Below are 27,533 nucleotides of genomic sequence, written 5' to 3'. Positions count from 1 at the left end.
AGGTGTCCCGTTGATTAGATATGTTTACTGTGTATTATGGAACTGCTTTCTGAACGAAGATCATAGAAACGGCCAGTCCGTGTACACCATTCTTAGAATAGCATCGGCACAGCTCGTACGCGGTGAGTCTCTTGGCCTACATGTCTATGTCCTGTCCTTGCTTTAAGAGCACCGTTTTTATGGCGGAGAGATACTTCTGAGCGTGTTTATTTACAAACATGTTATTTAAGAACAGTTAAAAACAGGTATTTTGTTTATAATGTACAGAAAGTTTTTTTCTTTTTTTTCAAGATGACTGTTAAACAACTGCATGCGGCTTCCTGCAAAAAAAGTACGCTCGTGCTTGTGACAAAACTATTCGAATTGTGAGAATTTTTCTCTGCAAGAAGCAAGTATCCATGAAATCATAACAACGAAGAAAACACAGCTATGAAAGAAAACAAAACTTTACTTATGATAAAGTGTAGTCTTATCAGTAGTTCTGTTACTAGGCTCTGTAACCTGTAGGCTGTAACCTTAAGAGGGAACACAATTGCTGCGCCATCAGCTTTGAGTACCAACAAGGGCGGTTCTCAAAAAAGTGCCATCGTAAACAAAAACAAGCCAATAACTTGGATTTCAATCTTTTTTCGTAGTAAGCCTCTTGTACTGACCAGGCGGCCAAAGTCGCCGTCATTGTGACGCCACCTTGGGTAGTAAACGGCATGCCGTTCTGCGTTCTCGTGGACCACGTTTCACGTACAGCGATCGAAAATCTCCATGATATACAATTCCGTTGGTACACGTGACTTTTTTGTTTAGCGTCACATGTCTGTCCGACGTTAGGCAGGGCACAATAAACCACGCGAATCAGAAAACAGGCTTCAGGAAAGGAATTCAACTAAGCGATAGTTTTGAGGCTTTGCTCACGCGAATGGTTTACTTTCCTACTATTCAGAAGAAAAAAAACTGTTAATTGTGCTATCAGGAAAACCCATAAGACAGCTCCATGCAGCCACCCGTTAGTGTTTCGATGTCTGTAAAAAGCACGGCATGCTCAAAAACGTCCCCATCCACAAAGGCTTACGCTTCTCCGTTGCTGATGTGGTGGTGTGCACTTCGCTTTTGTCGTTTCGACGTCCGAATTCCAACTCGAATCGAGAACTTCCTTAGACACGGACTTAATTAGTGCCATCAACACAGCATCAAATAGGCGTGTAGAGCTATTTTATAATAAACTCTTGCCCCATTTGTTATATTTGCTTTGTTTTCTTTTCCGAACCTAACCCAAACATTGTCGAGCAAGGACGCTGGTAAAACATCCGATTTCTGCGAAGTTTACTGACGCTACTCTCACCGAAAAACAACTAATCTATGTGTAAAAAAAAACTGCTAAGCTATGCTTGCATTGTCTGTTATCCGTGTTCGCCCGTCAGTGGAGACGGACAAGGTTAAACAAAAGCCATAATCGTGCCTTTCACCGATGACATTCTGAGAGACAGCGGCAGTGTACCGCTCCTGAAAGCAAGACAAGAGGGTGCAATACCCCAGCCTATAATGTAGAGAAAGCAACAAAAGTTCCTGGACCACTTGCGTCACAAAAGAAGCCGATAGCTCCGTTATTAGGAGCCGCCTCGAAACCACGTTTGTGCATGTAAAAGTGAACAATCCTGTTCTTTCATCTCCACAAGTGCGGTCTCGAGCCGGCAGCTAATAACGGAGCTATAGGCTTCGTTTCCGGAACGAGCGGTCCACAGTTTTTTTTCCTCGACTGTACAACTAAGCCTCTCTCAAGGCGTTATTATTTGCTAAAAAAGTAAATTAACTGTCCTGTCATAAACATGGCATCGGGTATGGGGTTTAACGTCCTAAAGATACATGGGCTGCAAGGGTCGCTACAGAGGAGGGCTCCGGTCCTCCGGACAAGTTTCGACTGTCTGGGCTTCCTTATTCGGCACTGACATCGCAAGGTACACGGGCGCCTTGCGTTTCGCATTTCCCCTCCATCGAAACGCTGCAGCCGCGGCCAGGATCGCACCCGCGCCCTCGGGCTCACGAGCCCAACGCTCTAACCACTGAGCCACCTCGGCAGGGTCCCTTTCAGAAGCGGTAGGCCGAGAGCTAGCCGAGAGCTTCGAAGGAAATACTCATAAGAATAGCAGGGCTCACGCCGAAAGTGAACGTAGGCACAGGAGCACTCTGTGGCCGCCGAGATTAGATAGCCGGTAGGAACACGGGGGTCCGACCTCTAGGCACAGGAAGAGCTTAAAAAGCGGAATATTGAGTGCGCGCATTGTGGTGCAGTATACCGTGATCGAGCTGCTGCTCTTATCATTTGCACGTATTGGAAATCGGCACGATATATGTATTATCCTCCATAGCCTCGCGCTCAAGATCGGTGGCTGAGTGTGCCTGGAGCTCAGTAGACTCGCTGCTGCGTATGCTGTGCTCCATGGCCAGGTCCCAGATGTTCGTCATCGTTTGCCTGTGCGCGGCATTTCTTCATGCTGTCGGCTCTTCTCGGCCACATATCGTCTTCATACTGGCGGATGACTTGGTAAGTATGCAAGGCTATGTGCACCTCTGGTAGTTAAAACTGCGTTACAATAGTGGCTCTGTTAAATTCGGGTAAATACGGTAAAAGCCACTTCGGCCATAGATGCATATTGTTAGCTGTTAGGCTCACACTGCCAGCTTGTACCACTACTTTACATCCTATGTATGGATTTGTTACGGCTTCCCGCATTCCTTCGTCAGACCTTTTTAAATCCAGAACGGCAGTTGAAATGTTGCCCGCTTGCTGATTAGTACTAAAGATTTCTTGGCAGGAATATTCTTATTGACGAAATAAATGTCTTCCAATCCAATCTACAAAGTACAAGTATTTTCACACGTGCCGGAGTATTGCCGCAAGTGACACGACTGCACTGCCTATTATGCGACGACAGGGAGACATGAACCGGGGGTCATGTGATGATGGGCCATGCGCCCTGCTGCCTTCTGGTTCACGGCACCCGCTACACATACATACCCCCCCCCCCCCTTCCCCTCCCTCCGACTCACCAAACAGCTTCCGCTCAAACTGCTGTCAGATTACGTGAACATCCCTTGAATTTCTTCCGACGACGAACTGCGCCTTTTCTCTCATGTTTACTGAACTCGCGCGCATCAGCAACGATGAAGGGAAGGCAGGAAGACGCAAGAAAGGTGTGAAATCAGGCTAACAATTTGAAGCAAGCGCAAGCAGGTATGTTGTGTGCGTATCTGAGCTCGGAAAACGGCGTATTTTTAGATATTCGCTAGTTCCGCATGCGTATCCCTCAACTGGCGCAACTCCAACACAGCACAACTTATTTCCATTCTCTGTTCTACAAGAAGACCCTCGACTAAATAGCCCTTGAAAGTGCCCGCGTGATAGGGGCCTTAGATATTCACTTAAATTGTTCGCTTTCATATGCATATGCTTCGCAAAGCAAGCGCAGCGTTGTTAAGTGGGCACTCGTTTTTTTTTTTTTTTTTTTGCTTCTTTCCTGTGCTTGTTGGCCTTTCTCATTCAGTGAATGTAGCCAGTGACAAACAATGGTGTGATCTCTTCATCGTATTTTCTTTCCCGCTCCAAATGTTGAAAAAAAAAAATAGGCGACACACTCTGTTGTTAGTTTCAGAAGGCCTGTACACATCGACAGCCTATCGCCCCATTCGTAGTGATTTCACGAATCGCATAGCCAGACATCGCGTGCCAGAGTGCTTGGACACCAAAGAGTTGGAAGCAGGCCTGCCCTTCGGTGAGGCAAGCCAAATGAGTTGGCTTGCAGCCGACTGCCGCCGTTGCGCAATCGACAAGGGTGGACACAAAGCCCTACAGGTAGTTTATTAATGGGTTAAGCGCTATAAATAATCAAGAAATAGAAGCCACGGCCTTGACTTCGCGCCAGTATGCCAGAAGCGGAGACGCAACACGAGGGAGGAGATTGGAGAAACCAGTGTACGTGTTCTCCCTGTTGCGATGGGCCACATATCTTGTGAAGTAGCCAGATATCCTACACTGAGTTTGCCTTTAAGTGCCCATGATAAGAAACAAAAGGAGGCGGTTGGTGTTACCGTAAATAATAGTACCTAAGTATATGAATGCTAAGTCCTATGCTAAGTCCTGGAACTGTGTGCATATTTCACGAAGATGAGGTTATCAGTCACCGATGCAAAAAATTTTGTCTGGCTGTAAATGATATGACTCCTTCGTGGAGACTGATGCAAGTAAGCGGTTGTTGTAAATAGCTTCCACCTACTGTCCGATGGTTAACATGCTGTGGGTATTTGCGGACCGGTTACGGGTGATGCAACTGATGCAGTGCATAAGAAGAGAAATTAAGTTCGCTCCGCGGCTAGTGCTTTGTTGAGGGAATGAAAATTGCCATACCCACTGTGGCATAGTACGACTTGTATCGAGGGTGCGAAGGCTGCGAATACTGTAACTTTAAAAGGCCTATTCTTTCTAATTCAATTGGCACGACGAAATAAGTTTGCCGCAGCTGTAATTAGATATCTGTGAGGCATGTTAGATCTGATGCAAATGAGTTTTGAATTAGCCTTTTTTTACATGCCTTCACATTGTTTTCAGCAGCTATGTATACAAGCTGCACATGCAGTTCCTCTGTGACGCAAAAAATTTTGAACTAATGGCTGAAATCGCAGTACGTTGACGGTTCGGTATTGCTAAATTCTTACCCACTAACAATGCGTAAATCGAATCTTTCTAGAATGCCAAAACCAAACTTCTAAGAACCCGCAATATTAAAGAGCGCCGCTTTTCAGTAATGTAATGGACTAAGCACGGCCGGGTCTTGCTTAGCCTCACTTGACCACGTTGCATGCAAGTTTGTTCTTCGTTCGTTTCATCTAATTTCAGTTCGCTGCCCGATTCATGGTGCTTTTTGTATTACTATTTATTTATTTTTTATTTATTTGATACTGTGAGTAAATCAGTAAATCAGTAAATCGGGTGTGTTGCACACATTGATGAATACAACAACTTTATTTATTTACTTACGTGTTATTTACGCGTAATGTTATCATTTTACCAGAGTCCTGGTTTTGTTTTGCACCACCAGCTTCTCTGCTCGTGTATTTGCTTAAACAGTGTGCGTCACGCAAAAGGATAAACGTGAATACTGGGTGGTGGTGGTGGGGGGGGGGGGGGGGAGAAGGATAGGCGGGGGACTGGAAGGCTGCGTGGCACTGTGTAAGCTAGTGTTCTATGTCTGCATATGTGTGTGGACAGTTTGGCCACTGAGATGTGGAAGTGTACCGGTACAGATAAAGTTTGGCTGCTGTATGTAGGAGATTAAACTGTATTTGGCGAAGAATGCGAGCTTCACGGATCGATAAGGATGGGTGTGGCGGTGGTAAATCAGCTAAGTCCAATTTTTGCTGCGTGAAGAATTCGTAGACAGTGCGTTTATAAGCCCTGACCGCTTGCTCCGTCGGTGGGCTCGTCCATGGGATCCCCGGCGCCCGGTGTGTAGTTTCGCAGACAAGCTGGTGAGCCAGCTCATTGCCGGGAATGCCCATGTGACCAGGGATCCACCGAAAGGTCACCGGTCGTGGGCTTAATGCTGTGAGGGCGGCATCTAAGGCCGATCGGGTAGGAAAGGGGAAGGCTCTTTCGTGGAAGGCACGCATAGCTGCCTGCGAATCTGTATAGACAACGTATGCGGGGGCGGGGGGTAGGGTGGCAAAGTGTGTGATGGCATCGGCAATCCCGTGTATTTCTAGAGTGAGCGTGGAGGATGGGGAGGTGTATGGACCGGTTGTTTGAGTGCTGATTGTAGAGAGGTAAGGGTGGAGGAAGAAGGCTGCTGTGGAGCCCGCGATTTCCGTGAGACAGGGGTCTGTGTAGGCCACCGCCGCAGCGTCCAAGGGTGGCTTGTGGTTGTATGCGTAAGCTTGGTCGCGGCCTGCGTGTGTGTGTGCGGAGACACACGGGCGCGTTGCGTGGAATGGGTGCGAGGTGGAGGTTAGTGGGGTAGATCGGAGACAGCGGTGGGTCTGGGAAAGAGATATGTGCGTAGGGAGTCTGGGATAGTATCCACTGCCCAGATGGTGAGCTGGACAGGCATACAATTTGCCTCTCCCGGTTCAGGTTAAGGAGGGCTTGAAGAGGGTGAAAAAGGCCTGTTCTGTACAGGATGTCTGTGGAAGCCTTAGGGGGAGTCCTAGTGTGGCTTTATATAGTGTATTGAGGGCCCAGGTTAGTCTGTCTTGTGTACTTGTAAGGGGCAGTAAGGTATGTAGTACAGGAATTTGTTCAGGGCCAGCCCTTGAGCAAGGCGGCTGGCGTGTGTCTCGGAGAGGCCGGCATGTTTTAAAACTACGCGGCGGAGTAAGTGTGTGATTGAGCCGCATGTGCGTATGGGCTGATTGATGGCAGAGGTGAAAGTGTCGGAGGTGAGCAGCATACCCAGGATGCGATAAGAGCCGACGCAGGGGATGCGCTGTCCGGCGAGGGTGAGGAAGATGGAGGGGTTCATCGTCCGTTGATATTTACTGCGTGTTATGAGTAGAAGTTCAGGTTTCTCCGGAGCGGGTTGTAGGCCCGCTTGGGAGTGGTGTGAGGAAATGGTGTAAAGTGCATGTTGGAGTGTGGTTTGAACCTCTCCCGGTGAGCGAACGGTGACCCACAAGGTGAGATCGTCTGCATAGAAGACGAAATAAAGGTCGGGAATATTGGCTAGAGCCCGGGCTAGCGGGACCATGCCTAGGTCAAAGAGAATGGGAGAGAGGACGGCACCTTGTGGAGTGCCACGAGTGAGTGGGATAGGGTGAGACAGTTTGTCCAGATAGCGGATACAGGCGGAGCGGTGAGAGAGGAAAGTATTTATGTAATTGTGCATGCTGTGTCCGCACTGCGTGTCAGCTAGTATGGTGAGGATGTGGTCGTGTGATATGTAGTCGAAAGGCTTGTGTATGTCAACTGTTACTAAGGCTTTGACCTTCCCAGCGTCTGGCGCATTTGAGTTAAAGAAGGTGTGTTGGAAGAGAAGGAAAAGGTCTTGGGTGGATAGCGCTCGGCAAAAGCCAATGGGGGGGGAGATAGTCGGTGGCCTGAAGATGGGAAGTGAGGCGGGCAAGCACCATGTGCTCCATGAGCTTGCCCGCGCAGGAGGAGACGGAAATAGGACGGAGGTTATTGAAGCTGGAGGGTGGGTTTCGGTATGAATGAGACCAGGGACAATGTCCAGTCCACTGGCAGGGTACCAGAGGTCCAGGCGTCGTTGATGACAGTAAGAAAAAATGTGTGGGCTTCGGGGGGAAGGTTCTTGAGAGTTGTGTATGTGATTTTGTCTGCACCGGAGGTAGAGTGTGTGTTACAACGTGCGAGTGTTGTCTCAAGTTCTGTGTGCATGAAGAGGACGTCTAGTGCGGGAAGAGCTGGGCCATGATATGGTGAGTTTAAAGAGGACTGTGATGGTGCGAAATAAAGTTGTTGGAGGTTAGTGGAAACCTCTGTTGGAGTATGGGAGGTGAAGACGCGTTCGAGAGTGGGTGTGGGATGAGGTCGAGGTCCGAGTAGGGAGCGGAGAAGGTACCAGGATGATTTTTGATGTAAAGTTCCGTCTAAGCGGTCGCATGCTCGTGTCCAGTGTTCGGTGTCGAGTGTCTTGCAGTGGGAGATAATGTCGTTGCGGAATGCTTTATTCTGTTGCGGAGCTGTGTGTTGTGTGGTCGTGCAGCTAATGTGCGTTGGAGACGTTTTCTCCGCTTTCACAGTCGTAGAAGGTGAGGGTCAGGGTTGTCACGGGGAGTAGGATTGGAAATTTCACGTGTGGCCCATGACTGGGTGTTTCTTAGATCAGCGACCCATGAAGTGTAGTCGGAGGGGTTAGATGGGGGTGGGGGTAAGAACCGGCGAAAGTTTGACCACGAAGTGTGTCGCACCTTCGACCTGCGTCGGGGGTGTTCTGTGGGTGTGTTGATATCAAGGATGGAATGGTCACTAAGTAGGTATGTGTCAGTATTGTGCCAAGTAACATGTGGAATGCATAGAGCGAAGGTCAGGTCGGGTGTGGTGTCTCTGTGATAGGAGGAACCCTGTCTAGTGGGGCGTAAAAGTCATTCAGCAAGGAGTAGTGTCGAGAGCATGGTGTTAGAATTCTAACACCATGGTCGAGAGTACACATGATCGTGGAGTAAACGCCCTGCTTTGTGTGTGGTTCTGAAGCCCCACTGTGTGTGTGGTGCGTTGAAGTCGCCTGCTACAAGGAGCGGGGAAGTGATTGTTTGGAGGAAGTCGAGAAGGTGGGGTAAGAGGGAATGCTGATTGGGGAGGTTGTAGAAGTTAACGAGGATGGTGGGAGGGAATGTAGGTGCGAGGAAGAGCCCGGCGGCAACTAGATGCTCTGCGAGTATATCAGGAATTTGGAGGAATGAGAATTTGAGGTCCCATCGGATATATGTCGAGACCTGTGGTGTTCGGTCCGTAGAACTCGCATGAATCACTCTGTATCCCGGGAGGGTGCGTTCGCCTCTGGTTTCCTGGCGTAGGAGATCAGAGGGATGGTGGGGAAGCGTGAGGAGATGCTGGGAAAGGGGCGTACGTGCCGTGCGGATGCATCGGCAGTTCCATTGGAAAAAGCTATGGAATGGGGGGCGTGTCATAGTCTGATATGTCCTATGAAGAAAGCAAAAAGAAGCACACATCTTTCACGTCTTCGCGGGTGACAGTGGTCCCGTGTTCATTTCAACAACCTACTCTCGCATACAAAATGTGCACTAACATTTTCAAGAAGAACGAGCGTTTTGATGATTAGGTGCCAGTCACCTTCCTCCATTGTGCCGCGTCCTGGTCATTTAATCGAAGCTAACGAGTTAATAGCTTAGGTGACTATACTTCCAGCTATTTTAATTTTGTAACAAATAAACATTACAACAAAAAACGACGAAACGGTTAAGTGATGACGTTGTTTTGGCTCTTGGTGAAATGTTTATGGGAATCCCCTAAGGTGGGGTAGATTTGTAATAAGACAGTAATTAGTCATTGACATCCACCCAAGCGCCACCATACGGCTACAAAGAAAAGCTATATAGCTTTCTTAGTTCGCAGTTATTCGTCTTGTCCGGGGTTCGAACCCGAGACCACGACGAATTTTTCTTTAACTGCGAAGTTTCTGAGAAAGCTGTATAGCTTTGCTTTGTAACCGTATGGCTGCGCTTGAATGGATGTCAATGAGTAATTGTCTCCCCGTTTTGGCTCTTGTTACCAATGAGCAAGCCACGTAGAGGCGAACGAGCTAAGGTTTCTTCAGGAACCTTGAAGGATTCATTCTACGCGCAACTTAATTCTTTAAGGCTGGGTTTTGGCTGACTATTTACCGAACCGCGTATTTCTTGGATGTAAACAAAATACGCATGCTGTGTCCAGTGCGCTGCTCTTGACAGTTTTGTGAACCGTGTCAACTCCCAGGGTTGGAATGATGTTAGCTTCCACGGCTTCAAACAAATTCCCACTCCCAACCTCGATGTGCTGGCTTCGGAGGGCATCATACTCCACAACTACTACACCATGCAGCTCTGCACGCCTTCAAGGTCTGCACTGCTCACCGGCTTGTATCCTATAAGAACAGGTAAGAACACGCTGTGGTTTCATTCACGCAGGCCATGACAGAAAAGTTTGTTATAAAAAAATTATGGGACGATCAGACATCTTACAGGACAACTCTTTGAAAGCCGTGAGATTTACCCGCAACGATTACCTAGATTCTGTTCCTCTGCTGAATGTTTTTACTCCGAGCGGAGGCTTCACACGTGACAGAATTTTTCTGGAGGGTGGAAGGTGTGCGCAGGGGGATCGAGAGTGGCTGGTGAGGGAGGGGGCTAATTTGCACTCGTCTCAAGAAACAAACAAAACTTTAGCATTCATTTCAAAATTCCTTGAGCTAAACGGCTTATTTTACTGAATTACTAAAATCGAAAGGCTGAAGTTCTAATCACCTGACAGCATTTTAACAAGAGTGTGATTTACAGAAGTTTTGCAGGGGCTCTTACAAGACTGCACCGTGGACCATCGTGTTTGGTAATGCACAGTCTGTAGGCAGTTAGCTATAGGTTCAGACTCGCAATAAGAAGCGAGAAATTTAGGCGTGCCTATCAAACCGGCTCGTCTGATTCATGTAACAAACATTTGCTTAACATTTCCATGCATGAAGTTAGTCTGTAAAAGATTGTCGAAATAAAGAAGATTAATTACAAGATGGTTTGGGGCATAATGGACACAAAATATGTCCTTACCTATGAGCTCAATGGTGCCCAGTCTTTCATCCGAGGTTACCGAACGCATCAGAGCATTTCAGTGGCCTAGGTAAACTTCTTTTCTTATACTTCAATAAAATTATGCAGAAGTACACAAACTTTCTTGAGATCCTCCGGCGCCAAAAAGTGAATTGAAAAAAAAAAAAAAACCAGGCCCAGCCCATCGGCTACTTTTACCTATTCATACAGCAAGAGGAAACCCTCCTAGCTGACCTTGCAAGGCATACTGCGGAAATTATTTCTTGAAGAAAATAAACAAAAGGATTAGTGGCTGTCTATCTCAATTAACGTGGGCGTTGAAAAGAAAAGCACCTATCTAGTACCAAGGCACGCACACCGTCAAGCGCATAGGAGATCGTTATCTAACGCCCACAGGGAAACAACCTCGCCAGCGGAGTCCCATCGACCCTGCTCACGCTATGCTGGCCACTCAGGTTTGAAACAACTGCCAAATTCAAGCGCATTACCTGCTGAGCACTAAAACGTCACAGAGGCACAGCAGAAGCGTTTGGGCGCGTGATGTCATGCTTGCATGCACAAGGCACTTATGCCTCACTGTTGGAGTGCAACGCTTCCGTGGAAACGCCTCCTAAGAGAAATAAACTGAACTTGGGGATTGCAAGCCGCGACAAAGTACGGTTGGTTAGTCTTTTCAATCGTGATGATCAGCGCAACGAAATGGCCAGCAGTGAGTCGGGACAACATGGCTCTTAACTTTTTTGAAGTCGCACCGGTGGAAAATAATTTTTTGCTCCACGAAGGCCAAGAGATAATCAAAACTGCTGGTTTTCACTATGCAACTTGGAGCCACCTCCGATGATATGGAGATCGTTGATAAATGGTTATAACAGGAGTGATTGAAATCCGTCTGACAGTGCTTCTGGACACTAAAAATGGCACAAATATTTTGCTAAAATCTTGCTGCCACACGCATGCATTCCACCCTTTCAGAAGAATGCTGCATACTGGGTTGCGTGTCTGTCTTTTTATGAAATGAGACCTTCTTTCGGTTAACAAGATTATTAAGTCAATTAGATTCTCTTTATTCGCAGGTAATAAGCGGAGATGTTTTCAGGGCCGCTTTCTCTTTGACGCAGGGATGCAATCGGGCATTATTCGAAACTCGGAGCCGTGGGGCCTTCCGCTGGACCTGAAGCTTCTCCCCAGTCATTTCAAGGACTTAGGCTACGACGTGCATCTGATCGGTAAAGTAAGGCATTCAGTGTGATATAATGAAATTACAACACGATGGTTTTATAAAGCTCCCCTGGTCATATTTTCAGGAGCTCGTCGGCATGTTTTGCGGTATCCGGGGTTGCACCTGGATCACTGCCAAGTGTCAGGTCACGTGATCACAACAGGTCGCAGTGTATGATGAGAAGTATAAATAAGCATGACACGTGATGTGTGATCACAACAAGCATGGCACGTCATGTGACGTCACCAAACCGGAACTGAAAACCGGAAGTGACACCAAACTCCTCGATGGGCTCCTTGTGATATCGCAACCCAGGCTGGATTGCATTGTCTAGATGTCCGCTAACTTTTTATCTCACTTTTAACTGCAAACACCGACAAAAATAACAAGACATAGTTCCTGAATCCGACCCGCGAAAAGAAAAAAGGAGATACCGATGCATGCAGAGGATAATAAAGAAAGTTTCTGTAACGCAGAAATTCCTGCTGCTTCGTTGTTAACACCAAACCTTTTGCTTCATGCATGCTCTGCTTTTCTGTCCAACAAGAAAAAGCAAGCAGAGAAAGCAGTGCATTTTCGTGATGAACCATGCTTCTTTTCGAAGTAACTAGTAAGTGTGAGTGCATCAGAAGTTAGCCACACGCGCTGGACTATGAAGTGAGGCTTCGGCAAAGAAGATGGCTTAGGTTACCGGGATGGCCACTTCTTGTGATCAAGTGTCCTTTAAATAAACAAAGGTATCGGATATATTTTTCTTCATTCTTCAATTAGAGCTCCTACCTCCCTCTTCGGACCAGAAGCGGCTCTGGTAGTCTGCTACCTACGCTGTCCCTACCTCCCTCTTCGGACCAGAAGCGGCTCTGGTAGTCTGCTACCTACGCTGTCGTTCACTCTCTCCATTTTTCGATCTCTACGCAATACTATAGACGTCTAAAAACCATGAACATCCGGAGCGGAAGGCTTGGAACAATACATTACGAAAGTCAGTAAAATCATGCAATTATAGAGAGAGCAGGATTGTCATTTCATTAATTCATATTACTTTCTGCAAGGGGGGTTCAGAGTTACATAGTATGCGCTAGCCAGAATATGAATCCTTCACAGCCTGAAAGCTAGCTCATTAGCTTATCCAGCTCCTAATAAAACCGCAATCTAAGCAGCAATTTTCAATTCCACCCGAGTAACCTGTAGAGCTGAGCGCTCACCAAGACTCTATCTTAGATTAAACAATGCAATACTGTTGGCTGCCTTGGCCTATAGACAGGTTACCTGTTAAACTGGAATGCGACCCCGCACTCGCAGTTTGCATTACGCTAAAGAGGAGAAAAATTTTCATATCACCTTATTCTCATATTCTTGGTAAGCTAAAAGCGTACGAAGTGATAACGCCGCGTCGCGTATACACCGCAGACAGCGACGGCGCGGCGTTTAAGGTTGGACGTCAAGGCAACATATGCAAGAAGTTGAAAGACGACGAAGCGATAACGGATGCGAGCGACGCGAAATGCATTTTCTTGAGTTAGTAGAACATCGGGACAAAAAATTCAGAACGCTTGCAAAGTTGCCCATGTATCAACATTTTGAGCTTTCCATGTATCAACATGTATCAACATGGAAACATTTTCCATGTATCAACATGGAAACGCTTAGCGTACACAGGTCAGCTGCTGAATAGCAATTGCAATTTATTGGGAAAAGAGCACTCTATTTTAAAAAAAGAATGGCCCCTGAGACACAAACAAAACAAACCAACACGTTCAAGAGGCATCTGGAAAGGCTATCTAATTAACATGCGACGTCACATTCACATCCTTTCGCATTTTTTTTTTTATGCCGACGACTTCACCAATCTCTCTTGTAAGCTCTCTGTATTAATGAAGAGTTTTTTTCTTACATGACAGTTGATGTTAACCATAATTCTCATTCAGCTTTATACGCATCTTTTAGTCTTCTAATGTATGCACTGTACCTCTTTAAACAGCTACGTATTTGCAATGCACTCTAATTATGCAAAACCCACCCTCACGTGGATGTTATATCCCAGTTAAGCCTGACGTTTCGTGCATCTTGTTAAGAGACATCAACGCTTTGATGTTTTGCATAGACTGACTTATACTGCAACTAACTAACATTATTAGTGTAGTTTCTTCTGGCTGTCTGGAATATGCCAAAATGAGCCATTGCACATTTTATATTCCATTCCAAAGTTCGAGGGGGAGAGCTGGCAATCATGAACTGGGGCGTTTGTATTGAAGGTGCGTTGTCCAGTTCCAACACGTGGTTAAAAAAGCGTCAGTATTAAGACTTTCACTCCATGTAGTACTTAGGTTAAGCTTATGTGGCTGAACAGCGGCGACAATTTTGTTCTCACACGTTAAAACGACGTCCTGGCGAGGGTGGCTTGGTTGTCTGGCTACCACTGGCTACAAAGGCGGAAGAGGGGGGGGGGGGGGTGTGGAAGGGGGGGAGGCATGCTAAGAGGCAGAACAAAATCGAGACGCACCTCCGAGAATAAACTCAACAATTGCTTGAGCAATCCTGGTACGTAGTAACGTATGGCAAATCATTTTCGGTCTCTCGATGCGATTATACAAGCGTCTCATACTGCTAAGTAAGCCAACATCACAAACCTCCGCCAAACAGACGGTGGTACCTAAAGTTATATGACCAAAAAAATATGCCCAAAAGCAATTTCATCAAAAACGTTACAGTAAGATTAGGGAAGGCGCAACTGGTCACGCGGGTAACGGAACGTCATTAATGGCGCATTTCAGGTTAAACATAAAATGCAATAAATGAGTTGGATGTCGTTTAGAAAGACTACGAACCTCACTTTCTGGGAAAACGTGCACGACGTTGAAAATAGACCCAGAAATTTTTAATCTAGTTATATTCCTCTTCTGGTAAAAAAGTAGTTTCTCCTCGACGGTGAAATAAAGCCTCCTCAATCGCTTTAGCCTCACAAACAGTCGCGTGGTAACGTATGCCCTTCAGCCTCCGCACAATTTTTATTTCAGCGCGGTCTGCCCATTGCTGACTGGTTTCCTTCTTTCCTTTTTTTTTTTTCAGTGGCATCTAGGTTTCTTTAGAACGGAGTATACACCTCTGAAACGAGGATTCGACTCCTTCTTTGGCTATTATACCGGCCAAGCCGACTACTACGACCACACGTCCGGATTCGTAAGTATTCGGGAAATTCTTTTTTTTTTCGTTATGGCGATGAATGAGGGTAAACCCCAATGAATTCCAAGGCATTACTTCAAAACTGATTGCCCTACCACCATCGTGCCGTGAACAAGACCGTCTGGTTAATTGTGGCTTCATTAATTATTCTTTTTTCTGGCCTCCCTGCTATTATGGCATCGCCCAGCTAATTAATATCCGGTTGTCTTCATAATTAAGCAACCTAGGAAAGGCCCATTAGAACAAAGAGAAGGCCATTTCCTCGCTGCATGAACAGCTGGAGAAACTTACGAAAACGACACCCCCCGCAGCTGTAAGAGGCGTATCCGCTTGTGAAGAAGTTCGTTTACATCGCTGGCGATCGTTCATAAAACTATAAAGGTCCAAAAAAATTGTATGAATTAGATCTGTAGAAAAAATATCAATTTCTTTCCAACTATTTATCTGATCTTCGCCTTTGTGGAGTGTCCACAAGAAATTCAGTTCGCTACAGTTTACTGTACCAAATTCTACAGTTTAAGGTTCACTGAAAGTGCTCGCTTGGTGCGTCCAATAAAAAAACTGAGGCTAAGAGCAAGTCAAACAGCAAAGGGCCTAGAAGCACGAAGAACAGCAACAAATATAGGAAGGGTGTGTCCTCTTAACTGCGACGACGCTCGAGGCCAATTCGTGGAATCGTAGGCGCGGCAGTAGAAAAGCCTCGAAGAAAAGAATGCGCGTCATTTGCAAGTCAAATAAGCAGTCCATGGTGAAGTGACACACGGACATTTGCTCTGCCGCGGCCACCGTCCTCGAAATAGAAACGGTCGTACTTCAAGGCGTGAAAAGAAAAGAGGCTACTGGTGACCATGGGCTGAAAGAAAAAGTGAGCCGCATACAGTCTGGGATAAAAGTATCTGGACCACGTGTACCGTAAAATAAGTCGATATCTCTCTCATTAGCCGGTGGCTGTAGACCACATTTGTGTTGGTGGTCAAATGTTCAGGGGAATCCCCCAAGGTGGAGCAGATTTGTAATAAGGGAGTAATTACTCATTGACGTCCACCCGAGCGCAGCCATACGGCTACAAAGGAAAGCTACACAGCTTTCCTTTGTAACGCTAAACAGCGGTGGTCCCTGGTTCGAACCCCGGACCAGGACGAATTTTTCTTACTACGAAGTTTCTGAGAAAGCTGTATAGCTTTCCTCTGTAGCCGTACGGCTGCGCTCGGGTGAATGTCAATGAGTAATTACTCCCTTATTATAGACCACATCTCCCACAGTGGGCAAATAACAGAGCTATCGGTTTTGTTTTGCGGATCAAGCGGTCCTGAGACTTTTGTCTCCGACTATACGGCATCGCTATGAGCGATATCTATCTCTTTATTATCAAATGCGCTTAAATATTAGTGTCGACTACGCTCGGATTAGAAAAATATCGACGGTGGTTGTATGTCTTTTGTTCGATACTAGATTTCAAGCCAGAGTACATTGATTCCACTGCAATTGTACATGATGATGATGAAAACGTGATTGAAAGAATGATTTGCCGATATATTTCCTCTCGTTTCTGTAGGATCACGTCGGCCTTGACCTGAGAGACAACGAAGTGCCGACTTGGAGAGGAAACGGAACATACGCTACGTACTTGTTCACAAGAAAGTTTATTTCTCTTATAGAAAAGCATAATACGTCCAAAGTGAGTATGGCAATTTGGCACCCTGAATATGTAACAGAGGCTACTGCGCCAAGAGAAAAACCGATTCATTGATGAAAAACATGGAGTGTACGCATATCATATAGTCACCCGTGGAATCAATTATTCGTCATAAATAATTCGTTGACTTGGTTGCACCGTGGTATGAAAATTACCTAACACTACATTTCACTGTCAGTGTAGCTCAGATTGCGTCGCATTTTTTGTTTGTATTTGCTACTCATTGCTGTGAGTGCTTCTGTACTTTTTTTCGGACTGATGTTCGTGCTTATGATGTTCTAACATATCCTGCCAGACACGCGAGATTATACATTGTAATCGATGTCCATCAGGCCCACTGCGGCTTCGGGAGGCCTGTGATGCATTCATTAACAAGACATACTCATGCTAATAAAGTTTTAGTGCTATTATTACTCACTCAATAGGAATGGAAACTCAATCAGTGCAGCCGACTACTGCAACACATTAGAGACAACAAAACCAAAAAACGACCATAAAAAAGATCAAGGACGACTTTAACAAAAAGTTATAAGCAAAACGGAAATTAAAGGGCAGAGTCACTGGCCAGCACATAGCGCACGCATGCCAAAAGGACTGTGCGCGAATTTCTCAAGTGCTGAACGGGAGAAAATATTTCGACCTACAAGGCTTGCTTCAGGGAAGGCCACTATTTATCCCCGAAATAGAAGCTAATCGTATGTTGTGGCACCAAGTCTAAGTATTTTCTGCATACCAGTGCTTTCTGTTTTTGTTTTTAGTAACAACACATCGACGAGCTTCCTGAACTGTTTCTATCAGCGCTACGTATCCGCCACCTCTGCACGTGCGCGGTCGTGGATAGCCAGCGCAAATAATAGACGCGATAAGAGCCAGAGCTAGCGGATGCTTGAAAGAAACGGTGATAGACAGGCAGGATAAACATCTTTCCTGGAGACCTGTACAGATGGGCACTATGCCGAGGTCGAACTCTCACTACCCCCTCCTCCCCCTCTCACCCCTCCCTCCTTGCTTATGCGCGCAGTATGGCATGTTCCTGGTCGGCAAGTACATTTTAAAAATGTATTTTTCAAATAATCTATTTAACTAAAGATACAGGCAGTGGATGTTCTTTCTCAGTGTCCTGCATTTAGCCTTGCTTGCGCTGTGCTTACAGGGTACTTACACCAATGCTAGTCAGACTGAAAGGGATTTGTTCAGTCCTTATAATTACTTATATCCCATTGCCTGCACCTAGTAAAAGCTGTACAAGCAATATGACTGGAACGTTTTATTAGGCTTAAAATATTACAAAGTGCATTTACAACCGCCCTAAAAGGCATGCGCGCCTAGTATGAGCTTCGAGAAAATTTCTTTAATTAGAGTGTAAGCGGAAATTCTAAATATTAATGCGCCGACAGCCGTCTGTCGTCAGAAGCGTCACAGCACGGATAAAACGCCCAGCTATTTGCGTGCATAAAACGCGAGTCCGTGAATGATCACTCTTCACATGGACTTAAGCGAGCAGAAGCATGCAAGTCTTTTACGAAATTTTACGGCTCTTTTAAGGAGTGTTTGTTACCTCAGCAGTAAGCAATGAAAGTTAAGAATAACAAGAAACAATTCTGTCAAACTTAGCCTGTCTTCTTTTGTTGATAAGCTTCTATTTCCTTTCTTGTATAGCCATTTTTTGGCTACTTCAGCCACATCGCACCACATACCGGAAGACCAGTCGACCGCTTTCAAGCTCCGGAGGAGCACGTCAAAAAGTTCTCCTACATTGGTGACAAGAACAGGACGTACTACGCAGGTAATTGAGTTAAGAAACATTCTAGAGTTCATCTTGAAACCAGTCGAAGACACAACACAGGAGAAGAGATCAGCTCAAGACGAGGCTCATTATCCTAGAACGTAAGCCTTGTTGACGTTATAGGACAATGATGCATGCGCGCTGAAAGCGCGCGCAAAATCTACCCTAGCTATGTTTAGACCAGTCAGGATTCCAATGGCACGGCTGCAAAGACAGTAACGCCGGCCAAATCTCTAGCTGGCCTACGCGACGGCCGCTTTTTCTGCGCTCCTATGCTTTGTGACGAAGCAAACTTGCGGAAAGCTAAATATTAAGCACGGGCTTAGTGAGCCTCTGCTCAAATTTGTTATTTCCGCAAGTTTGCTCCGTCATAATCTGCAGGAGCACGGAAAACGCGGCCGTCACGAACGCCAGCTAAAGGTGGCCGACTGTACATAGGCGTTCTGCGCCTTCTATTTCACAGAAAGGTGCTAGCAGATGGTGAAATCATGGAGAGCCTAGATTATCTTGAACGTAAGCGCGAGTCCCATCACGCAGCCTCCAGAAAGCAATAGCAGTCGCCTTTTCTTCTTCTTTACCTTCTTCTTCTCCTTCTTTCTCTTTTTTTTCTTCTTCTTCTGCTCCTCCTCATTCCTCTTCACCTTCTTCCTCCTCTACTTCCTCCTCTGCTTCCTCCTCTTCTTCTTCATCCTCTTCTTCTTCCTCCTCTGCTTCCTTCTCTTCTTCTTCCTCCTCTTCCTCCTCCTCCTCTTCGTCTATTTCTTCTTCTTCTTCTTCTTCTTCTGCTCCTCCTCATTCTTCCTCCTCTTCTTCTTCTTCCTCCTCTTCCTCCTCCTCCTCTTCTTCTTCCTCCTCTTCCTCCTCCTCCTCTTCTTCTTCTTCTTCTGCTCCTCCTCATTCTTCTTCCTCCTCTTCTTCTTCTTCCTCCTCTTCCTCCTCTTCTTCTTCTTCTCCTTTTTTTGTTCTCATAGTTTCTTTTATGGTTAACTCACGTGGCACAAAACACCAATGATAGCTAAGCTCTTTCAGCAATGGCATACTTCAGTCTGTAATTCGCCCTTGTAGAAGATAGTTATCCACTCGAAAAAAAACGCTCCTTCGCACTCCCACCATCTCACGGGAATGCCGTAATAAGAACAAGTATTACATACGAATTTTTTCGGCTGCGTCCATGAGAATGCTGTGCCTTAACATTTCTGAGAACTAAGAATTGCAGCTGGCATCCAGGTTAAAGTAAGTTTTGTAGTTGTTGTTTACCGAATCAATGTTACTATATAAGCGATAGTGCCAGGCAGAATAACGACCTCACAAATGTCCTAGGTGACGACCATCAAATGAGAAGTAACACTGCGGTCAACGCCTGCGCATGAATATCTGCTCTTCTTCATTTTTGTAACGAAATTGCCAACGTCATCCTTTTTACGAGTCAAGTTCAGTGTACTGAATGTCCAATGCGTTCCCCCGATTACCTCCAATTCTTTCTGCTTTGCGCCAATCATGGCCACGTTGCTGGAGCTAATTGTCTAAGCTCGTCACTACCATTGGCTCTCAGACACCTAAGACATTTTCTCTCGCTTGGCTTCTACTCGTCTCTGCTCTCCAAGTTTTCAGTGTCACGCAATACAGTTCTTGTCTATGTGCCCTTCGTAAAAACAGACACAATATCATCAGGCCCACGCAGATCTACCGAGCAAAACCCCTCCCCTTTTCTTCTGACTTCCAGAAGTGAAGCCACTGAGGTGAAGTCTCTTCTCCTTATTCCCAGGTATGGTGGACGCGTTGGACGAGTCTGTGGGTGCAGTGGTGGAGGCCCTCAGGAGGAGAGGCATGCTCAATGACACCATCATCGTGTTCAGCTCGGACAACGGCGGCCCCCTGTTAGACGACCAAGCCCGTGGCGCCAACAATTGGCCGCTGCGTGGCAGCAAGGCCACCCTCTGGGAAGGCGGCCTCCGCGCACCAGCTTTTGTGTGGAGCACGCGACTTAAGCAGCGCCGACGGGTCTCCCGCCAGATGATGCATATTGTTGACTGGCTGCCTACACTCTACTCTGCCGCAGGTGAGCGTTGCAAGAACTGCTCGTTCTGAAAGCTTACTTAAAGAGGACACATGGAGGCGGCAATGGTCAAAAATCCAGATAGCAGCGGGTTTCCAGCGTCTTTTCTTGAAAGCGTGTCGTCGAGACGGAGCCTTGTTAGCACGAAATGTCGCCGTCAAGTGACCATCAGCGATGTCACCAATTATTATTTTACCCACTGGTCGATGGGTCACTTCATTTCATTACGTGAAACATCCCCAAATTGAGGGCATTACATAAGAGATGGGTACAGGAATGAAATAAATTTGAGTAAATATTTGAACCATTAAATATGGATGCTATATATAATTTAAAATGAAGATGGCCAGGTGATTATAGTTATTCCGTGTGTAGGGCTGTTCTAGAGTACGGGCGAGCGACGGAAGAATGATACAGCGGACGTTGTAGTTAACCACAGATCATTCATAGACCAGTGAGTCGCCCCCGTTGAGCTATGTGACCTCTTCGTCACATTGGTGGGTAGTATGACTCATTAAATGTAATACATTGCCCATTAGACCATTTATACATCGGCATGACTCATTTCGCATTTAACGCTGAAACACGCGTGATACTACTTGAATACCCTTCGATTTTAGTTGTTTTCAAATGTGAAATGTTCCTTCGCATCGTTTTCAAATGGTTTCACAAAAGACGCCTCCAGGTACACAGCGGAGGCCATCGCACTAAATACCGCACTCACAGCGCCTCGAAGAAGAACATAACATAGTCTGTCGGCATTTCAGACTCTAGACTATTCTCTCGGTTGTCTAATCTCGCACCTCGTGTCTCGGAGTGTAGCTATCTAGAGTAGACTGCGTGTCACGATAACCGCTGAGCTGCCCGGGCAGTGCGGAGGCTTCTAGTTCATTCGGTGAGTGGCGCAGTGATATCCATTCCAGAGACGACGCACATATCAGAAACAGTAAGTGGTGAGCTCACACTGACGGCGCTGGCTGCGTAGCCCAGCATAAATGGGGAAAGCAAAGTGATAAGGATCACTGCGTCGAAAGTTGTATAACCTCAAGGAAAGAAATTTGGGCCAACGGCGCTCCCTCGGGATAAGCTACAGTGCGTACTTCAGTCGCCGTGAGAGTAGATCTAAAGTACAAAACCAAAAGCGTCGTTCAAATTGTTCTGGATTGAATACTAAGATTGTAACGAAGTATTTGCCGATTTATAGGTGGTTATATGGACGCGAAGTGAGAGCGATCGATGTTCAGATGTGTCAGAGACACGCGCTCAGGTATACACGAGGCTCAAGCGTGCCGAGTTGCCCACGCGCTGGCCCTCAATAAGGTCTTGTACTTTGCACCCTATGTTTCCTTCAGTCAGACTCAACGCTCTCGAGACTGCCCTTGTGGGCCTCTACAAGGCAGCTCTAAAATTTCACCAGCGCAGCGACTAGGAACAAGAAACAGAGAAGGAAGACAAGGACAAGCGCTTGTCCTTGTCTTCCTTCTCTGTTTCTTGTTCCTAGTCGCAGCGCTGGTGAAATTTTAAAGATGTACCAACTAGCTCAAACCACCATTTTGCTCCAAGGCAGCTCTCAACCTCGCTATCACTACCTCTTCCGCTAAGATCTTTGCCACAGGCCTCTTCATCATCTCCGTTCTCTTCTCTCTCTCCATCGTGACTTGCAGCTTGTCCGGCTTTCCCTTACCCGTCAGGGTCAGTGGTTACTGACTCAAGCGGGTATCTCGCCCATTCCCATCGCCCCGTTTACCTCTCCTATTCCCAACCCGGCTCCCAATCTTCGTATCCTCCCCCTCCCGGCCAACATGTCCCCCGTCCTGCACGCCGGCCGTCGTCATGCGGCCGCACAGCCCCATTCCCCTCTCTTTGATACCCAGGGTGTAGCTTACACGGATGCCTCCTTCGTGGCTCCTCGAGATTCCTGCGGCTACGCCCTGTACCATCCCCACCTCCCCGCTCCTGAAACCCACACCTGCGGGCCGTATCTACGCCCTCCGGATGCATTGTCCCTCGAGGTCCTCGCCATTGCGCATACCCTCCAGTCATTTGCCCTGCTTCCCTCTCTTCAAGAGTACACAGTCTATTCAGACTCACAAGCCGCTATACACCACATACAGAAACGCACCCTATACCCTTCTCTCCAACAGGAGGTCGAACGAGTGGTCTCCGCATTGCAGCCTTCCATCGTTTTCCTCCGCTGGGTCCCTAGGCATTCAGGGATTGACGGCAATGAGCTGGCCCATCAGCTCGCCCACGACACACTTTTCCGGGCATCGTTGATCCTCTGGCCCAAGCCCTCCGAGGACGCTGGGAGACTCACCCTTCGCCGCACCATAAAAGAGGTCTACCTCGAGCTCCACCTCGACAAACGACTTTACCCTCCCCCTCATCCATCACTCGCGGCGCCGGAGGCTCGCCTTCTTCAGCACGTCCAAATGAATGCAGTCATCACCCCATCTGGCCTCTTTCTCTATCTAACCCCCACTTTCTTTATCCATCACCACCTGGCTCGACTGGCTTGGCGCTGAAGGGGAGGAAGAACAGCGACTTCTGGTCGCCCAGGCATTCGACATGCTCAGCCTGTAAATTATGGCCGAAGAAAGGTCTTCTACTACTACTACTATGGGCGCATAACGCCACATTGTGACCATGTTTAGCCATGCAAAGCTTGGGGCTGTAATAACAACGCAATCAATGTGAATTATGCGATACTTGGTTATTGATTTTTTTACTTGACATGATTAATAAATGTGTGATTAATTAGTCTCTAACACTTAGCCATGAAAATGTGGAGGTTGTGATTACAGTGTGATCAATCCTACGAAATTATTGTATATATAATCAATTATGTCAACGAATGTCCGCTCGCAGTCCTACTTAGGTGCACAACACTTGAGGCCCAGCAGGACGGGCCCTGTCCGCTGCTTTGTGACGGTCGTGGGTTCCTCTCCCATCGGTGGCATGCTATTTTTTCTTCTACTTGTAACGTTATTTTTCATCTAAAATAGTCACTAAATTAATGTCCATCTCGAAACAATAAAAGCGAAGATCAACATTATAAACATCTCCAGTTCTTGGCCTCAAAGATTGTTGCCTTCTTGAGTATATGCCCTGATGAGAACCCGACTTCCCCTACAGTTTTCTGTGACTACCAACTGCGGGAGTAAATACGAAAAACTGGAACACTTCGGCTTGAAAAGACGCCTACCTCCAACAAGTATGGCACAAGTTAACAGCATAGCATCATAATCGAGCAAATGCACATCAAGGCGTAAATAGTAACACAGCAGAAACGATGGAAGAGAAGTACGAGCAGCCGATAATGCAAGTAGGTGCTGGTTATCAAATGTGATAACTGCAATTGTAATACGAAAAACATGTGGCAACTTGATTAAAGCATCGTTTGTTACAAACACAAACTACATCACTTCCTTATTCTGTAGGCGACAGCCCGAACACTTTAGCAGATTCGCCGGCTGAAGTGTTGCTTGAGAGAACATGTATGGGTCCAAAGCCATTCGTAATAACTCCTCCATCCCCCTGCCCAGCAGGCTCTGAAGTAGCCCGCTGCGCCAAATAAATACAAAAAGTTGCATTCAATGACTATTCCATTTTTTATATCCACCGTTCTTCACAGACACAAGCAATGACGTGACTAACTCTATATAACCTAGAACGGGCAGATGGTGCGACGGCCATGTCGGATGGAGTGGAATCGAATGAAAGAATTATTTCTATCAACCTGCCCTGGAGGTTAACGCCGTTGACTACCGATCAAAATTAATATCGGATCACCGCTTGTATATCCCACAAGAATACCCGGGCGAGCTGCTGTCCGTGTATGTGTCCGTAACGAAACGTTCTCCTCAACACAATTTGGGCCCTAGCTGAGAAAGCCAACCGGTCGGCATTCAAGGTTCGTTACCGTTTTATCAATTTCATCTGACGGCCTCCCAGGCGGCAGGCTTTCGTCTCTCGGAATCACAGATGGCGTCGACATGTGGCGAGCGCTGTCGGAGGGTTCCGCCTCCCCCCGCCAGGAGATCCTGCACAACGTGGATCCCGTGTCCGTTGCCATGGCGCTCAGAGCGGGCCGCTACAAGCTCATGGCCCAGGCTCCACGAAGCGGCCACAAGAACAAGCGCTACCCGCCCAAGGGAAAGGACAGGCCCGTGGACGATCTGGCACGCCTTCGGGCTCATTCAAGGCAGAGTATCTTCAACTGCAATCAAATTAACAATTATATGAGTGATATCGGAGTAGGGCTGAAGTCGAGGTGTGAAACGGACACAACGCTCCTTCTCCGTTTTTTTTTTTTTATTGCGAAAGCAATACTACTCGCACTTTCAAGCCTTCGCGTGACCCGGCCCCAGTTACGTTTGACCTTTAGCGGAGTGAATATGGGCGACCAACTCGCTCCTTCAGATAGCCCGGCTGCAGTTACGCCGCGCCGCGCACCTATGGCGCTACTGCCGCTGTGACGTCATACCAGCTGTAGATTATGGGCGACCAACTCGCTCCTTCAGAGAGCCCGGCTGCAGTTACGGTGTGTGTTTGCCGCGCCGCTACTGTCGCTGTGACGTCATACTAGCTGTAGATTATGTTTTCTTTCTCTCAGGCGCAACAACATCAAAAACAAAATATTAAAAAAATTATCGAAGACGTTTCCAGTCGCCGCGCAGCGGCGGCCGGTAGCCACGCGTGACCTGTAGACGCGGCGCACTGCGTTCCTTCAGTTGGAGGCGCTGCGCTTTTGCTTTCGAAACCTAGTAGGCCTAACCAAAGCTAAGCCCCCGCCAACTTTTTCCACGCAACGCATTTGCTGTAAATGAGTGTGAAGCGAATACCAATTCGGCCAAAAACAATATCCTAACATTCTGAGAAAAGAGGGCGCGACAGGACGTACAGGAGACACGACAGGCCGCTCGTGTAGTGTCTTCTCTCAGTCCTTTCAAGTTGTGTTGTTTTTTCTCAAACAAAAATGTAGCATGTGTGAAATAGCCCAAGAATCCACGTTTCAAAGTATCGTACAAGTTCACCATCAGGTATAAAGCATTTAAACCAACTTGATTACTGTAGAATTACTTCCTTCTTATCGTGCAGTGAAATCTAAGATAATAAAGCGTGTAACCTTGTACACTTCATGGCGTCGTATTTACCTTCTTTCGCTAATAAAGGTCATGACCTGAGCAGCGGCTCTTGGGATCAGGCTGGACCAGGCAGCACAAGAGTACCTTCACAAATTTAACGACCAAGCGCACGTCCCATGTTATACTACAAGAAAGCAATGCTCCTGACTGTTAATATCCAGCTCATTTGCCAATTATACTTATACACGGTTGGTATCAAGCTCTTCCTCGCAGAGTAATTCATTTAAAAAAAACTGACCGCTGGTTATTATGCCTTTGTAACACGGGATTCAGCGACTGTTATTTGCCCTGCTGATAGCGCTGTTCCCTGTGCTAGCTAGTGGCGCCCTCTATGAGCAAAGGTACGATTCTGCGCTTCTCGTTCCTCCTTCGTGTTACGCCAACGGCGCCGACGCCGCAGAACCGGGAAACGTGCGCCTAACAGCTATCGCTGTAAAACACGAATGCAGGGCAGCGAAGGCCCTCGAGTTTCTGTACGGCCCGCTGGACATTGAAGGCGCGGAAAAGTTGTTTCGGGATGCCACGGTTGACTGTGGACCAGGGACTGGCCTAGAAGCACCCGGCAAGGCCCCGTATCTATTCGACATCGAGCGAGACCCATGCGAGATGCAAAACCTGGCCACTACGCACAAGAAGGTGAGCATCACATGTCTCTGACATGCACAGAGCGAGCTTCATCGTATAGGAGTGGTCGTGCCTCGTGCCGTCATTGTCAAATGCTTCCAAGCCGCAGGATATGCTTCTGAGTGAGCATTGCAGAACCCTGTGGAGAGCAAAAGCTGTGCAGGTACACTCCTGAAACGTTGTGTGCAACTCATAAGGAAATGAACTTATACTGATTGCCTTTGCGAAAAACTACTACTCTAAAGCTTCTAGGGCAGCACTGCAACAAGCAACAATAAAAATACAGGAAAAATTTCAATCTCCAGAGTATCTTGTTTCGCGTGTATTACGTTTTGTGGCGCATGGTAAAAGAAATGACTAAAAAGTGTTAGGGTATTAGCGTAGCTAAGCAGAGTAGACGTGCGAAAGCTTGTGTTTACCCTAGATGGCTCATGGTTTGGCTCTACAGGGTCGTCGGCACGTCTGTCGATAATATTAGACTCAGGTTAAGCTCTGATCCAGGTTGAGCTGATCTGATCTGTTCGCGCCGCAGATGGAAGTTGATGAAGACGACGACGTGAAGTGCACAGCGTGAGAGAGGGTTGCAATTTTAACGCGAGGCCTGATCGGCTGCACCGATCGCGTAGTGTCCTCGTGCGGTGGCCAGCGAAGCTGGTGTGTTCGCGCCGCCGCGGGTTCCAAAGCCAGTCGTGGTAATATTTATTTTATTTCTGCATGGGCTGTTGAAATGCTAGGTTTTGCCGAGGCCACTTTCAAGGACAAGCTTCACATAAACTAGGTGAGCGGGTCAGACATCGTGAAGTAGTACGTTCGCGCTTAGACACGGCGGTGGTTAGACCATTGCTGATTAAAATTAGTGCATTGTGAGCACATTTTCAATACTTTTCCTGCTCTTGTTTTATATGTTAAGATCAAAAATTTCAGTCCTCACAACAGCAATTCTGCATCTAAAATTACAAAGCTGACTTTTCGAAACGCTGATTTCACTCCAGAGGTGGACAAAAGGGGGACAGGAAGAGTGGATAGATTTAGCGCCATGTACAAAAAAAAAGGAAAACGAATGCGTGCTGAATGTTCAACACCTTTCTTGGAAGATACATTTACAACAATTATCCCGAGATTTTTCGCGCCAATTAAGCGACGAAGCAGACCATTCTTAACCTTGTCCTCATAGGCATTAAAATACGTACTGCAAGTATCAGAGCATTTGTTCTCACAGAACTGACTGACTGCTTTGCCTTAATGAGCGATTTTCATAATTTCCCAGGTACTGCGCTCTCTTTTTAAAAGGCTGAACGCCTATATGTCTGACATGGTGCCGCCTCGGAATCAACCGAATGATCCACGCTCTTATCCTGAGAACTTCGGCGGAGTCTGGTCTCCCTGGCTTGATTAGCAACTCAGCGGGTTTCTCGACCAAGCCACAACTCTGTACATATTTATTTCTTTTTTTTTTAGATATACAGCACTGATGGCCTTCCATCTTCTTGGATGTGTACATTCTTCGAATTGTTTACCGCAATAAAAGTGCTTTGTTTTGTTTAGTATACATACTTGTT

The 27,533-nt window shown here is 46.8% G+C and overlaps 1 protein-coding gene across 1 annotated transcript; it reads left to right on the top strand.

The window, feature by feature from the left end:
- The first annotated feature begins 71 nt into the window (after positions 1-71).
- Positions 72-27,523, top strand: LOC149341975 (arylsulfatase B-like). The gene is made up of 11 exons (XM_089544281.1): positions 72-122; positions 2,361-2,536; positions 9,440-9,599; positions 11,382-11,494; positions 14,552-14,662; positions 16,221-16,343; positions 18,021-18,147; positions 19,913-20,206; positions 24,158-24,407; positions 25,800-25,986; positions 27,242-27,523. The coding sequence occupies exons 2-11, from the start codon at positions 2,420-2,422 to the stop codon at positions 27,368-27,370; spliced, it is 1,611 nt and encodes a 536-aa protein (XP_089400407.1). The 5' UTR covers positions 72-122; positions 2,361-2,419; the 3' UTR covers positions 27,371-27,523.
- Positions 27,524-27,533: the final 10 nt, after the last annotated feature.

This window comes from Amblyomma mixtum, chromosome 5 (genome assembly GCF_055824585.1).
Source record: "Amblyomma mixtum isolate Tamu chromosome 5, ASM5582458v1, whole genome shotgun sequence".
Classification (NCBI taxonomy): Eukaryota; Metazoa; Arthropoda; class Arachnida; order Ixodida; family Ixodidae; genus Amblyomma; species Amblyomma mixtum.
Note: the sequence above shows the minus strand (reverse complement) of the source record. Positions and strands in the feature narration are given on the sequence as shown.